This window comes from Takifugu rubripes, chromosome 12 (assembly GCF_901000725.2).
Source record: "Takifugu rubripes chromosome 12, fTakRub1.2, whole genome shotgun sequence".
In the NCBI taxonomy this organism is placed as follows: Eukaryota; Metazoa; Chordata; class Actinopteri; order Tetraodontiformes; family Tetraodontidae; genus Takifugu; species Takifugu rubripes.
The window spans coordinates 13,038,819-13,052,581 of NC_042296.1; the positions used below are offsets into that span (position 1 = coordinate 13,038,819).

The 13,763-nt window shown below is 47.0% G+C and overlaps 3 protein-coding genes across 15 annotated transcripts in view; 2 read left to right on the plus strand and 1 right to left on the minus strand.

Moving 5' to 3' along the window:
* The window catches only part of LOC101073075 (sodium bicarbonate cotransporter 3), a 30,451-nt gene extending 26,209 nt beyond the window's left edge, over nucleotides 1–4,242 (plus strand). For 9 of the 11 annotated variants that reach the window (XM_029844673.1, XM_029844676.1, XM_029844675.1 and 6 more), the window contains 2 exons: nucleotides 603–713; nucleotides 1,554–4,242. In XM_029844673.1, coding sequence (XP_029700533.1) covers nucleotides 603–713; nucleotides 1,554–1,686 — 244 coding nt within the window. In that variant the 3' untranslated portion in view covers nucleotides 1,687–4,242. Of the gene's footprint in view, nucleotides 1–147; nucleotides 197–602; nucleotides 714–1,553 lie in introns of all 11 variants that reach the window. The other 2 variants (XM_029844678.1, XM_029844677.1) reach the window with 2 other exon arrangements.
* An 875-nt stretch (nucleotides 4,243–5,117) lies between these two features.
* On the minus strand, nucleotides 5,118–9,019 carry LOC101072854 (homocysteine-responsive endoplasmic reticulum-resident ubiquitin-like domain member 2 protein). Of its 2 annotated transcripts, none has more exons than XM_011609401.2 (9): nucleotides 8,907–9,019; nucleotides 8,301–8,563; nucleotides 7,950–8,027; nucleotides 7,115–7,225; nucleotides 6,893–7,023; nucleotides 6,494–6,607; nucleotides 6,143–6,418; nucleotides 5,924–6,038; nucleotides 5,118–5,741 (listed from the first exon to the last, which is right to left on the minus strand). In XM_011609401.2, the coding sequence occupies exons 2-9, from the start codon at nucleotides 8,445–8,447 to the stop codon at nucleotides 5,583–5,585; spliced, it is 1,131 nt and encodes a 376-aa protein (XP_011607703.1). In that variant the 5' UTR covers nucleotides 8,448–8,563; nucleotides 8,907–9,019; the 3' UTR covers nucleotides 5,118–5,582. The 2 variants fall into 2 exon arrangements, with proteins under 2 accessions (XP_011607703.1, XP_003969373.1); XM_003969324.3 differs by having other exon boundaries at nucleotides 7,115–7,228.
* A 1,856-nt stretch (nucleotides 9,020–10,875) lies between these two features.
* nrm (nurim) lies at nucleotides 10,876–12,982 on the plus strand. Of its 2 annotated transcripts, XM_029845558.1 has the most exons (5): nucleotides 10,876–10,960; nucleotides 11,193–11,261; nucleotides 11,587–11,780; nucleotides 11,858–12,034; nucleotides 12,225–12,982. In XM_029845558.1, exons 1-5 carry the CDS (start codon nucleotides 10,891–10,893, stop codon nucleotides 12,522–12,524), a joined length of 810 nt encoding a protein of 269 aa, XP_029701418.1. In that variant the 5' UTR covers nucleotides 10,876–10,890; the 3' UTR covers nucleotides 12,525–12,982. The 2 variants fall into 2 exon arrangements, with proteins under 2 accessions (XP_029701418.1, XP_029701417.1); XM_029845557.1 differs by lacking the exon at nucleotides 10,876–10,960 and having other exon boundaries at nucleotides 10,967–11,261.
* Nucleotides 12,983–13,763: the final 781 nt, after the last annotated feature.

The window sequence follows — 13,763 nt, forward strand, 5'->3', positions numbered from 1 at the left end:
TGAACTGACTTTTTACTCCACTTATTCCCTTAACGAGCTAATTACTCTACTCATTTGTACTCTTGGATTTTTGTTGCGTGTGTCACGTTTTGCTGGTTCGTGGTGCAACTGTCCGTCAGCTGTGTGTCATTATGTCCACTTGAACAGATCGTACAGAATAGGACTAGTGACCAGCACGAGCCCGGTGGAAGACGAGGTAGCAGGGCTGCTGTCTGATGCTAAACATGTGACCACGTAGCTGTGCCCCTCCCTCACACACTCACGCTGACAGCTAGCGCATGGCCACCTGCGCCACCCTCGCTCTAAAACACTCACCCTTTTACTTGGAGAGTGAAGAATCAACACGTTTTGTGTGGTTGAAGCAACTGTGTCCCCGTCCGACTCACCAAATCGAGGCATGACGACGTCTGCGTGACGCACAAACGTGCCATTTCCTGATGCATCACACTCGTATGCGTGTGGCCATTTTGTGCTTGTTTTAGATCTGTGCTGTCCTCTAACACCACGTGCCTGTCTTCTCTGTTTCTGTGCATGCTTCTGTGTGTGTGTGTGTGTGTGTGTGGGTGGGTTGTTTTTGTTTTACTTGCATTTCTGGCGTGTAGCTCTGACCCCATGGTTGTTAACATCTCTGATGAAATGGCCAAAACGGCAGTGTGGAAAGCTGTGATGTCGAGCGCAGACTCGTGCGCCCCTCCTGTGAAGCATAGTGGAAGGTAGCTACCCTCTCCTGGACTTTAGTCCGTCCTTCCAACTGTGTTACTGAATCCTAATAAATGTCCTCCAGACGGTAGGGTTCATTCTTGTGGTTGTTCTAGTGTAGCGAAAGCCTGCATGCAGAGTTTGGCTTGGCGTGTTTTGCTGGGTTAGCTCCTTTAGCTCTGCGTGCTTTTCATACAACTAGGGTTGGGCGGAATAATAATCTTCTCTACCCGGGCACTGACTCGTGCTCCCCCCCTGCTGCGTAGAAGAAGTTAGGTGAGGTCTCAACTGCTTGTGTTCAGACAGTAACTAAAAGATAAAGATCTGGTCGCTTGCTTCAGCATGCTAAAAGGCTAATGCAGCAAAGGTCACATGTTCTAAATGTGCTCTTCACATGTTTGGAGGGTTCAGGAGGCTGTAACGAATGAGTGAGCCGCTTCCTCACTGTCAGCAGAACCACGGTCTGGTGCACGTCCCACAACCGTTGACGGAGCAACGAGCTTTCACTCCTGACTTCTGTTGTGGGACCGCTCCTCATCCTCATCCTCATCCTCAAGTGTTTCAAGGAAGTGCTGATCAAGTGTGTGTGTGTGTGTGTGTGTGTTTATGACCTTTGCTGCTGCCATGTGTGTGAAAAGCTTCAGCTTCTACGGGCATTCTGAATAAATACACACAAACCCCAACAAGGTTTAGGACCTGATGGTAGAAGTAGCTCCAGGCCCCCCCCTGCTGCCCTACCACTGACATCACGCCCAACCCTAATTGCTCCTGACCTTCTGGAAAGGTCCAGCCTAGCGGAGCCTAACGTCCTGCCTCGTTGAGTTGAGCTCCTGTCTTTGCTTTTCCTGATCCAGCCAGGAGAAGCTGAGCTGCGTTAGAGTCGACGTGAGCCCAGACACCTCCGGGGGCATCCACGGCAGAGACCTTCCTCTGAAGCGGGGCGGCGCTTCCTGCCCTCCGCCAACATCCTTCCACTCAACACTTTAGCCCCCCGATCCTAATGGGAGAGGGGACACGCAACCAGAAGAGCACAACTGGCCTGTAAGTGACCCCCCAGGACTGAGTGCTACCTGACGCCAGGCTGTAGGAGCGCAGCCTTTATTGGAAACACTTCTGTCCTCAGAGGGCGACTGAATTCTGCTGTTGCCACCGACGCTCAGCGCAGGAATGCTCCTAATCTAGCGTTAACATTAAAGCCGCCGATGCCAAAGGAACGGGCCTCACTGATGGGACGACTTGAGTTGCACCGTTAGCCAACTACAACTGTTTTAATTTGGGTTTTACTGATTTCTTTTTGTGTTTGGTTCTGTTCTGCACTGTTTTTGTTGTTTTAGCCTCCGAATAATTGACGTCACCAGCTTGGAAATCCCATTAGAAGAAGACCTTTCAGGTACCGTCAGCACCTGCTGATGAGCTTCACGATGGCTGGAAATGACACAGATCCACAGTGGTACCGTCGGCAGCGACCACTGCGTCTTGGTCTTGTAGAACTTCCTCATGGATCCTCTGCTGTCTGCAGGGCGACACCAGTGTTTCTATGGCTGCTGAGTTTTGCTGTTATTTCACTGTACACCTCGGTCTTCTCTGTATATGATGGTAGAGGAATATGTGTATGATTGTATCCGTGTGTTCCGTGCTCTTTTTGTTTGTGAACCCGACTTCAGAGGCCATATAAAGTTCTGTACTTTACAGGAAGCACTTTGCCAGGAGACTTTCTTACCTGCAACAGATTGTAGGGTATAATACTGAGAGGGTTTTCTTCATCGCTCATCATCACCTGTAGAACTCTTGTTCAAACAAGTCAGAAGTCTTAAAAATGCTGTCACCTTGAGTCACGCGCGGCGCCGTCTGCGCCGTTTTTATACCGTCTGTTGTTACACAGTAGCGCGTCTGTCTGGTGTGAAGATAATTTTGTTATTATAGGATTTGCAAATATTTTATGCAAACAAATTAAGATTTCTGTGGTGATGTAAAAATATTCTTCTGAAGTTATTTTACTAAGTGCAGTCCTGTTTTAGCAATAACTATCTCGTACTTTGGACTCGTGAGCCGAGCTAATGTTCAGGCCCAGAAGAATTAGTGATTTCTGCATCTTTCTGTGGCTCTGTGTGTGTCGCCGTAGTAACCATACAGAAACTAGCTTACGTGCCTTGTTGGAGCATTTATGTGCAAAGTCTCGTACCGTCTTGGAAGCTGTATACTCGCACAGTTAACTGTGTGGTACCTGAACTCTAGAAGCAGACGTCATCACTTTAAGGGTTGATCCAGCACACGGCCCATTTGCTGAGGGACGTTGTGGCCCACTAAGTATTATCCCGACCCCTAAGCAATGTAATCTGTAGCGTTGGTTGTGTGCGCTCTGTGGTCACAGCTCCAGTATTTGCTCCTCCTAATATGAAAAGCTCTAATCTTTCTTTTTGAATAATCACTGAATGTCTTATTGTTGTGGAAATATGGCGACAGGTAACACTCGCCTGTTCTAATCCTGCAGACGGGAAAGGAGCCGCTGTATTTGCACCACCAGTAGATCCCTGGGGTCCAGAGTTCTGGCTCTGAGTGCTGCAGAACGTGTGCATAAACTGGTATCAGTTAAATCCAGTCAGACTGATTTGATGCAATTAGAATATATTCTTTGAAATGACTGAATCTTTTGGGGGGGTTTTCATGTTTGTGATGTTTTATGCTCGCCACATTTCTTCCTGTGTCACAGCTAAAGTCTCGCTAATTTATGTCACGTGTGTTTGATATAAAAAGATGAGCTGCCTGATTGTAGAATTGTCACTGTGCAACCTAAAGGAAGTATTTATGTAAGGTATATTTTGATAAACACAAAATGGTTAAAAAAGATGACAACAGGTTCAACATACGTACTGGGGCTTTCACCTGCTAGGGTTTATTTATATATATATTTTATCTTAATTATAAAAAGACCTGATTGTGTGTCTTTGAGTAGGATTACTTCCTGTGGCCAGGGGTCAGCCAGCTGTGATTGGTCACTCCCATTTACCTGGTCATTTCCTTTTTTAGACCAATTAGAGTGATGGAGGGAACGAGCCCTTCAAATATAACTTTAAGCTCATCATTAAAACATTGACTCGCTTCCAGAGGCGGTTTGGGATTCAAAAATGCTGCAGGCAAGAGTGTGTAAAAGACTTGATCCACATGTTAAAGTTGTTTAATTACACCACCAATGTTTTGTCGCCGATGACCCTCGATACACCTTTATACATGTAACAGAACGATGAAGAAACGGGACCGTCTATAATTGTTCTTGGTCATAGTTTGATACATTCTGTGGTCAGTATTTCACATGACCAGCTGAAACGGTTTTTCTTTTGTCTGAAATGTCGATTATTTTAATGGCTTGGCAGTCCTGCTGTGTGTCTTCAAAGAGTGGAGCTATCGGCCCCAGTATATCTCCAGATGTCACCTTCAACATTGCATCTGTCATCAGTCAAGCACACGTCATCCTCTTATTAGCCTGAACTATGACTTTGTTGTCATTACTGATCAGTGAGAAGCAATAAAGAAACTATTAGATATATTTCCTGTCTTTTCCTTTAGCTTTCATGATTAATTGTAATTTATTTACTTTGAACTACAATGCCAGCCTTCCAGTAGCCAGTAATAATCCTCTCCTGCTCCTGGACGCAGCTCTTTGCTACCAACTAGCGGCCGTATTTGTAAACTACATCCGGTTTGGACCGGAAGGTATTAAATATTCCGTGGCTCACCGGTGCACCTTCACATGAACAATATTGTTATTGAGTTTCAAAGCCAGGAATGGATCAATCATCAATCACATCAAGCATCAATCACATAATCCACATAACAGACTAAAGGCGGTTTGATTTGATTGACAGTCCGACTTAATTAGCAGAAGTGTAGCTGCTCGTGACGTTGTTGCCATTCACGTCATAGACGTGAGGGGGCGCTAGAGACTCGCCACACCTGAGAACATCGTTCCTTCTGTAGCCAGAAACCATATTTCTTGCACCTATAGGGTCTATTGATATCAATGATTACAGGATCACATTTGAGGTGTTCGTATTTGCCAGGATTATGCAGTGAACGTAACAACCAAACAGCTACTTAACCCTCAGTCATTCAGGGCTCTTATCAAAGGTGCATCCTTGCCAACTATTGGATGGATTAGCTCATCATGAATTGTCTTTATTCGGGATTTGTTTGATTGCACAAGAGTAAATGTCAAAGTCAAGGTGAAGCCCCGACATCTGGCTGAGAGCATCTTTATCTGAGTGTCCTCGACAGGAGGAATATAAACTGCTCAATATTTATAATATCAATATATTTAAGTTTAATGGGTTTCAGGGAGCACTGATGATTACATTTTAGTGACGACCCAGACGACCATTTAGATCCAGAAATTTCCAGTCACACAAAGATCAAACAGCAGATATGATCAAAGGATCTGCGGAAATGTCACCTTTGATCTTCTCAAAGAGTTCATTTCGCATACCTCCCACTTTTCTGCTTTATTCGTGATTCGGCGATTTTTAAGGGCATTCAGCTAATCACAACGTCCAGACTCACAAATCACATCATATTTCAGGATCTCAAACTCAAAATGGTTCACTCTGGTTTAGTGTTACAACCATAAATGTGGCATCTGCCCCTAGTTTAGAAACGATCAAAGCACCAACAGACTGCTTCTAACGCATCACGAGTAGTAATTAAACTAATAGTTTGACACAATAGTGTATTATCAGCTACTCCTTTTTCTGTCAGGTTAAATCCATCCCATCTTGGCTCAGAGTCCAGCATGTAGTAAATATGCTAGCTGGAAGTCACAACACATAATGGCTTCCTTAGCAGGTCGAATATGCTCCCTCCTCTAGAAAAGTGTGGCGAGCTATGCTAGTTCAGTTAGCATTTTGCGGTCCTTCTGGGATGAGAGACATGAAGAAGGTAACAATAAAAGACCATGTCGATGACAGGAACCCCGGGGGCACGGCACTGTTCGGGTCTTCCTCCTCTCCCGTCTCCACATCGTCATCGGAGCCGTCTTCCACTGCTCCATCCTGAACAGGGGTGACATGTTGAATCAGACTCCAAAAACTCAGCCACCACTGTATTGTGGCTACTTTCACCAGATCTGATTGACAAATTCATTTAAGGCTAAAATCTCTAAACGTTTCATTTGAATGTGGAGTCTTGTTGTCTTTGCTGCCAGGGCAAAAGAGCACAGCTGAGGGGTAGCTACCATTTCTTGTAAATCTTGGTTTTGTGGCTCCTCCTCCATGTCCTCAGGATTGGCTGGGTCCCCAGGAAGCCTGAGCTCATTTTCCAGGTTAAAGGGGAACCAGCCGGCCTGGTGCCTGCACACATGCACACATCGCACCTCTCTCATTGCAGGTCCTGGTGCTACAACAGACAGGGCCTGCGGCTCTGCAGTCAGGTGTAAAAGGAAGTGTTCGCTCACAGGTAAAGCACCAGCATGGCCATCATCACCATGACAAAGCGGCTGAAGGACGAGTAGAAGTAGACGATGCTGAGCAGGACCACGGCACGGGAAATGGTGTAAACCCAGTCCAACCAGTCCCGATTCAGGTCCTCTTCGTTCAGGATCTCTCCTCCCTGCGCGTTCATCTGGACCTCCTGGTTGGCGCGGGCTGCCTGAGGCTGCTGGCTTTGAGGCTCATGCTGGTTAGACTGGGCGGGGGGGTGTAGCCCAGGGGAGGAAGCCGTCAGTGAGTGGCTGCAGGAGAGAAAAGTGGGTCAAAGTGTTGAAACAAAACAGGAAAAGGGAATAAAGTGGCATGTTTGGACTTACTAATGCGCGTAGTACTGGTGCGCGTACAACTGCTGCCACCACATTAGGCTCATGGGGTGGAAATAAAGGTGCCTGGCGTCGGTGTGAGCCGAGTGCTGAGAGTGGCCACTCCAGCTGCAAACACACAGGCTGCATCAGCAAATCCAGGCACTTATCTCTTGGTTCTTTATGCTGAGGCCTGACTGGGTAACAGATCACTTTCTGCAGACGCCCCACCGAAGGCCGGCCAGTCACCGCTGACCACGACGACATCAGGACAACATACCGACATCACACAGACAAAAATGGGCCGGAAACAACCGCAGAATTCTTGTTGGTGGGTGCTCCCTGCCCCCACTCAGCTGCAGCTGGGTGGTGCTTGAAGGCAATAACACGCTGATGTGGAGAAGGTGATGTTACCTTTGCATCAGCTGTAAATACGTTTGGTGGCTGGGAGCAGGTGCGTTTGTCTGCGTGAGCCCATCGCTGCGTTGTGCTGCTGAGGACTGGCTGTGCTGGCCAGTGGGGGGGCCACTAGAGGTTTGAAGGGACTGGAACAAATGAAATAAAACAGGCTGCATATTGAGAAATAATGTGCTGGCTGATGAAACCAAAAGTGTGAGCAGTGTGCGTGGGCCTCACCGCGGAGCCAGCTGAGGTCCCCTGAGGTGTGTTACCATGGCTGCGGCGGGGCTTTGGGGAGCTGGGCGGGGTTCGTGAGGGACACACCAGGTGGAGCATGTGGTACTCGTCCTGCTGTGGAAGCACGTGACCTTTGTGTGTTCAGACTCATTTCATTTCCCCCTTTTTCTAATGCTCGACAAATTTCGATTAGGAAAATTGTCCAATTTTGGAGTCGATGCCTGTGTCCAGATGTGGTTTCATCTGTTTTCACTCATTCCCTTTTTTAGATTTTTCTCTGAATTGACCTGATATTTAGAAGCATTTTCCAATCGTTTTACTTCAATGTTGAGACGTGTTATTAATCAAAGATAGACAGCTTTGATTTTACCTTGAACTCATTCCACTGATTCTTTGTTATGATGATGATTTCTGCCCTTAACGAACATTCAAAGTTTAGCTTCTGTTGCTTTTTGCCCAGTTTTGCCAATAAATCAGCAGTTAATTGGCTCCATGAACGAGCCTCAGTTTGGGCCGATTTCCTGTCAGCTCACACCTACGGAGCGAGTACAGGTGCGCTCACACCAGGGCCGAGTCCTCTGTGGTGCTGAGCATCAATACCCCCCCTTCTTGCACCCCTGGACAGCTGCAGCATCACACCTTTAAAGCAGGCTCACACTTTAATGACTGATTTCTTTAGCCTTCAATTTTCAGAACACGACCCCGAAAAATGTCCAGATTTATTGATGGCGCCAGCGGGCAATTTGTGAGGTTCATACGTGGACTAAGGTCCAGCTGTTGTGTGGGTGACCTATACAAGACTGAAATATTTCACATCTGGAACATATAGAGCTACCTTTCTGAGCACGTCTTTCAAGGTGCAGTGATCCAAGAGGAGCTTCCCAGAGTACACCAGTCTCTGGTCTTTGGAACTCTAAAAATCAGAAATGCAACAAAGATTTAAATATTATTACATTATTATTATATTATTACAATATACTTTGAAATGGAACAAAGTAATAGAGAAGAGGAAAAAACAGGAGGTCTTAACAGTGGATTAGGTGGCAGTAAAACAAGGCTAGAACACTTCTGCTAGTCTCTAAGGAATTCTGATCATGCCTGTACGATGGCAACCGCATCTGAATGAGATGCTGAATCTACACACCGTCATTACGGGAACAATGAAAGTTTTATGTGAAATACTGACAGGTTTGCTCGGGTAGACGTCTGACAGATGTGCTTTGAGTTTCTCAACCGTCCAGTTCTGGCAACAGTTGATCGTCTGGTCACTGTATTTCTGGTTGGGAGCCCGGATGACGAGGACAACAGGGCTGTCTACAACACCTTGTTCCATGACTCCACACCATTTGTTTCCAGCAAGCAAAAGATGTGGCCTTGCCTGTCTGGGCGTGACTGGGGCTCTGTTTAGGTTTTAGAAGGGCTGCTCTTCCTTGGAATTCTCCATAGTGGCTGAGGAAAAAAGGGCAAATCTGGTATCACAATCTTGATTAGGGCTATTATGAAGAGCTGCAGCTCCGTTTAGCGTGGCATAAAACAATTTAACCACACATACGTTCGATGACAACAGTTATTACATAGTTATAACGCCATAACGAACTATACACCAAATGACAGGACAAAAAAACCTTTAAAAGAACTGGCTTGGGAGTGCTTATTAAGGGAGCTAATATTAGCCTCACTAGGTAATTTCCTTCAATTATTTGTATGGCGTGGAAGAACTTATGCTCATAAAAAAAGATATAACATGGTTGCACATTATATAAGAAGATTATGGTACATTGCGTTTGCCTACCTCGAAACCCCCCAGATAACCGAAGACCTCAGTATCGTTCCCAGTTCTAAACCTGAGCCGTACGATCGGTACTGCGCATGTGCAAACCGCGTCTACATCGCCCCGGAAACACGATCGGTACTGCGCATGTGCAAACCGCGTCTACATCCGCCCAACACGATCGGTACTGCGCATGTGCAAACCGCGTCTACATCCGCCCCGGAAACACGATTTGTACTGCGTATGTGCGAAGGCTGCGACGCGTCTTTGCACTTTTTTGCAACATGGTTTGAAAGACCATAATTAGACTATGATTGTTTGATTGAAGATGGATGCTTTGCTTTGTTTTTAGATTTTTATAATCAGACTATTTTGAGTGCCACCCGTTGCGCTCCTAGCACTTGTTTCACTGCCGCTGCCTCCTCTAACTCTCGCTATGGTGGATCTTCATGTATATTAATTAATAGCTCTTTGGTTATTTGCAAATTACTTTCTGTTCAGGAGCGGTGGTCGTTGTGTTCCATAGAGCTGAAGTATCACGGTTATACTTCCTCCATGATTAGGCACTTCACTGCCAAACATAAAGCTGCTGGAAAACTGTCAAACACAAATACAGTATGTAATAATACAACAGACACCATAACAAATTGAATAGACGCACCGTTGGCCACATCAGAAGATCACTAGCCTACTGGCCATGTGTACCTCAAGCTTTGCAATCCTGCCAAAAGGCTTTTAGGCAGCCCAGCATCTTCTGTTCCCTGTCAAAGAATATTCTCCAAATGTGGAGAAATTGTGAGAAAAAGAAAGCAGCTACATCAAAATACTGTGGAAAAAATATTGCTCAAAAATCTTTGAGAACCCCATCCCACATAATCAAAACAATACAATACACACATCAATCAATCTTTACTGTCCACACAATAGGAAATTCAGTCTAGTGTGTATTTTTTAAAAATCAAGCCAAAGATATGTTACAATCAAAATTGTTTCTAGGCGCTTTCCAGAATCCCAGGGTCTGACCCCCAACAAGCAACAGTGGCAGGAAAAACTCCCCTTTAATAGGAAGAAACCCTTCTCACCCTCTCTAAGGGAGAGCCCAGCCACCCTACGGAGGAAGCTCATTTCAGCCACTTGTACCCATGATCTTGTTCTTACGGTCATGACCCAAAGCTCATGGCCGTACTTGAACTCCTCCACTTGGGGCAGGATCTCCTCCCTGACCCGGAGAGGGCACTCCACACCTTTTTCCGGTTGAGAACCATGGCCTCGGATTTGGAGGTGCTGATTCTCATCCCAGCCGCTTCACACGTGGCGGTGAACCGATCCAGTGATCGTTGGAGGTCACGGGCCAATGACGCCAACAGGACCACATCAAGAGCAGAGACCCGATCCTGAGGTCGCCAAACCGGACCCCCTCAACACCAATAAGCTGCCGGCAGAGTCGAGTTGAGTGGGTCAGCAGGGTCGGAGGTCAGTAGGTCAGCATGCAGCTCTGAAGGCGGCTGTAGATGAATACTCGGGTCCAACCAGAGCACTGCGAGAGAAATGGGCTTAATCGATACTTGAGTCTATCACATCAAAACACCATCTTCAGTTAGTATATGAAATAAACTAAGATTAATTCCTTGTGACAGCAACAAAAATAAAACAAAGGTAGAGGGGAAAACTCCAGATTTTATCGCTACCAGTTGAATCACAGTGTGAATGTTATATATAAATGTGCAAAATTCATGTTTGTGTTTGGGTGGAACAAAGCTTTTTTTATTTTGGTGCAATCGATCCGCAATTGGTCCAGAGTCTTCAGTTAGAAGCTTAATGCTCCATCAACCATTAGATCTCGGCCTTTTTATTCTGGTGTAATAAAATGTTTAACTGTTGTAATAAAACGTTCGTGTGAAACTTGCTTTAAATATTTGACGGAGACGATGATTCGCTTGTAACTGTTGCCGTGTTGCTGTAGGGGGCGCTGTTGCCACTGAAACGAGGAGTCCAGAAGTGCGAGATGAGAACTAATGTGTTGGTTCCGGGACCGCAGGAACGCATGAGGGGGCGTTCTAAAGAGCGCCGGCCAAGTGAGAGAAGTTGAAGCATTTCTGTTTCAGTGCACTATTTAGTGTCCTAGACGCTTCCTAAGTAGTGAGTAGTGGGTAGGGAGCGAGTGGGCTTTGACTTTTTGTGTTCCGGGTTTGGCATCTGCAAGAAAGTGTTAACTACGGCTTGAAATGGCGTCGGTCACGGTGCGTGGCTGTGTTCTGTGCGTGGTGTCTCTTCTTAATTTTGCGTTTGTTTTCATATCGGGGGCAGATTTAGTTCGGTTCTTGTCGTTTAGAGCCATTTACCACAACATCACCGGGGAAACCAAAATCTGCCAAGGTAAGTTGCTTCGTTTAACTGCAGCTGATTTGCGCTCAATATGTGTTGAATAAAAGTAGAATTTAAGAAGAATTTGCACCGAAAATGCGCGTAATGGCGCACGAGAGTCTTCAGCTCCGGGTGGTGGGTTCGAGCCCCACGTTGGGCGTGTCTGTAGTTTACTTTTGCGACATGACGTAAACCACATTGTAGTTCCCACCACTCGACCCCCCGGCGGGGTAATATCACGTGATATTAGAATTCTTTCATGTGCTACTATATCAGACTTTATTTGCAGTTTGAGATTGATTTGATATGAATCCCTTCTTCTTTTCCTGCACGTAAGACTCCGTCCCGTGGTCGGTGGCGCTGCAGGACCGCTCGGTTCTTAGTTCTCTGCTCATGGATGTGGTTCTCCTGGCTCTCTTCACGGCTCAGCACAGCCTGCTGGCCTGGTCACCTGTCAAACACACCCTGCGGTCCGTGCTGGGGGTCTTGGCCAGGGCGGCGTACTGCTTCACCACAGCGCTGGCCCTCCAGGTGGGGCAGCTCCTCCTCGTCTTTCCTACCGTTGGAAATACACTTCTAGCACATTTATTTATTTTCTCGTTTTTCAGGTTTTAATACGTTACTGGCAGCCCGTGACTGGCGCCCCCTGCCTGTGGGCAGTGCGTCACGCCCCCTGGAGCATCTGGTTCCCTCTCCTGTGTTTTTTGCTGCACTTCATCTGTTGGGCAATAATCTGCAGTATCATCATCATCTTTGATTACCCAGAACTAATGGGAATCAAACAGGTTAATAAGCCCATGTTCAGTTTGTCCAATCAAGCTTTAACAATACAGGGAGCAAATGTGCACAGTTAAAAGGTTCGACGTGCACGTAGAGGATCTATATTTACTTTTAGCAATGGTTAAATTGAATTTCACTGAAAATGAGACCCAGAATTAGAAGTAATAAAAGTGATCTGAGTCTGTGTTCTGGCAGGTTTATTACGACTGTCTCGGTCTCGGGGAACCGCCCCCTCACCAGTCTCCGGGGGCCCAGCGTCTGCTGACCCACCTGCGCCACCCGGTGTTCCTGGAGCTGTGCGTGGTGCTGTGGTTCCTGCCAGCCTTGTCCCTGGATCGCCTCCTGCTGGCAGGGACACTGACCGCCTACCTGGCTCTGGCCCACTCCCTGGACACACAGGATCTGAAATACCTCTGCAGCCAACTTAAGACCAAGATTCTGACCCTCCAGCAACACAGCGACACGAGTGACTTTAGCCACCACAAGGAGAAGTGAAAGGCCGTTATCCTCCAGGTTCATCCATCCACGACTGTTCAACAGGGGAGATCTCTCACCTGTTATTTCACAGTGGTTTTGTAAAAAGGGGTTGAGTTTATTACAGAAATGAGGGTGTGTTAATGAGTCTGATTCTATTTAAAGAGCACGAGAATTACTATTCATAATATTTAATATTATGTTGAGTTCATTATTAACAAGCATCCAGTGGATTCTGAACCAGCTGAATCGTGTGATCAGTTCCTCTACTGGCAGTTTTTAATGTGGCCTTATTGTTATTACATGTTTAATAAATGGTTGTTACAGTGTGATGTTCTTTCTGTAATATATTATATCGTATTGTCCTTGACTGTTTTTATTCTTTTGGATCAGAAACGTTCACGTTCACCAACGTTGGGTCGCTGCCTCCACTCGCTCGTTAAGGTTCCAAAGAAACACCATTAAAATTAGGATTTGTATTATTCCTGTTTATGTCTTTATGTAAACTCCTGCAGCTTTGTGCTCAGCAGCACCCCCTCCCCCCCCTCCTCCCCTCCTCCTCCCCCCTCCTCCCCTCTCCCCCCTCCTCCTCCTCCCTTCTACGCTCTCCTCCCTCTCCCCCCTCTCCCTCCTCCTCCTCCCTCTCTCTCCTCACCCTCCTCTCCCCCCCTCCTCCCTCTCCCTCCTCCCGCCCTCCTCCCTCTCTCTCCTCTCCCTCCTCCCCCCTCCTCCTCCCTCTCTCTTCCTCCCCCCTCCTCCTCTCCCTCCTCCCCCTCTCCCTCCTCTCCCCCTCCTCCTCCTCCCTCCCTCTCCCTCCTCTCCCTCCTCCCCCCTCTCCCTCCTCCCTCTCTCTTCCTCCCCCCTCCTCTCCCCCTCCTCCCCCCTCTCCCTCCTCTCCCCCTCCTCCTCCTCCCTCTCTCTCCCCTCCCTCCTCCTCCTCCCTTTAACCCCGTGGAACGAAGGGATGAGAGGAGTTACGGGGGAGGGGGAAGTGACTGCACGGGCAGACGGCTGCAGTCTTTAGACGCTTTTCTTAGGTTCCACAATATGGTCTGTGCCACTAAACTCTTCTGACGGAATGTAATGTAATTATGGGATTACAGTGCTGCCTCCCTGAAGCTGGGAATATTTACTACCACATCCACAGACAGTCCGAGGCTGCTTGACTGGCTCATACGGCCATTTCAGCTGTGAACTGACAGCACTGATTATCTTTTAATATAATAACACGTGTTTGGGTTTGGTTTGTTCAGACGGGAG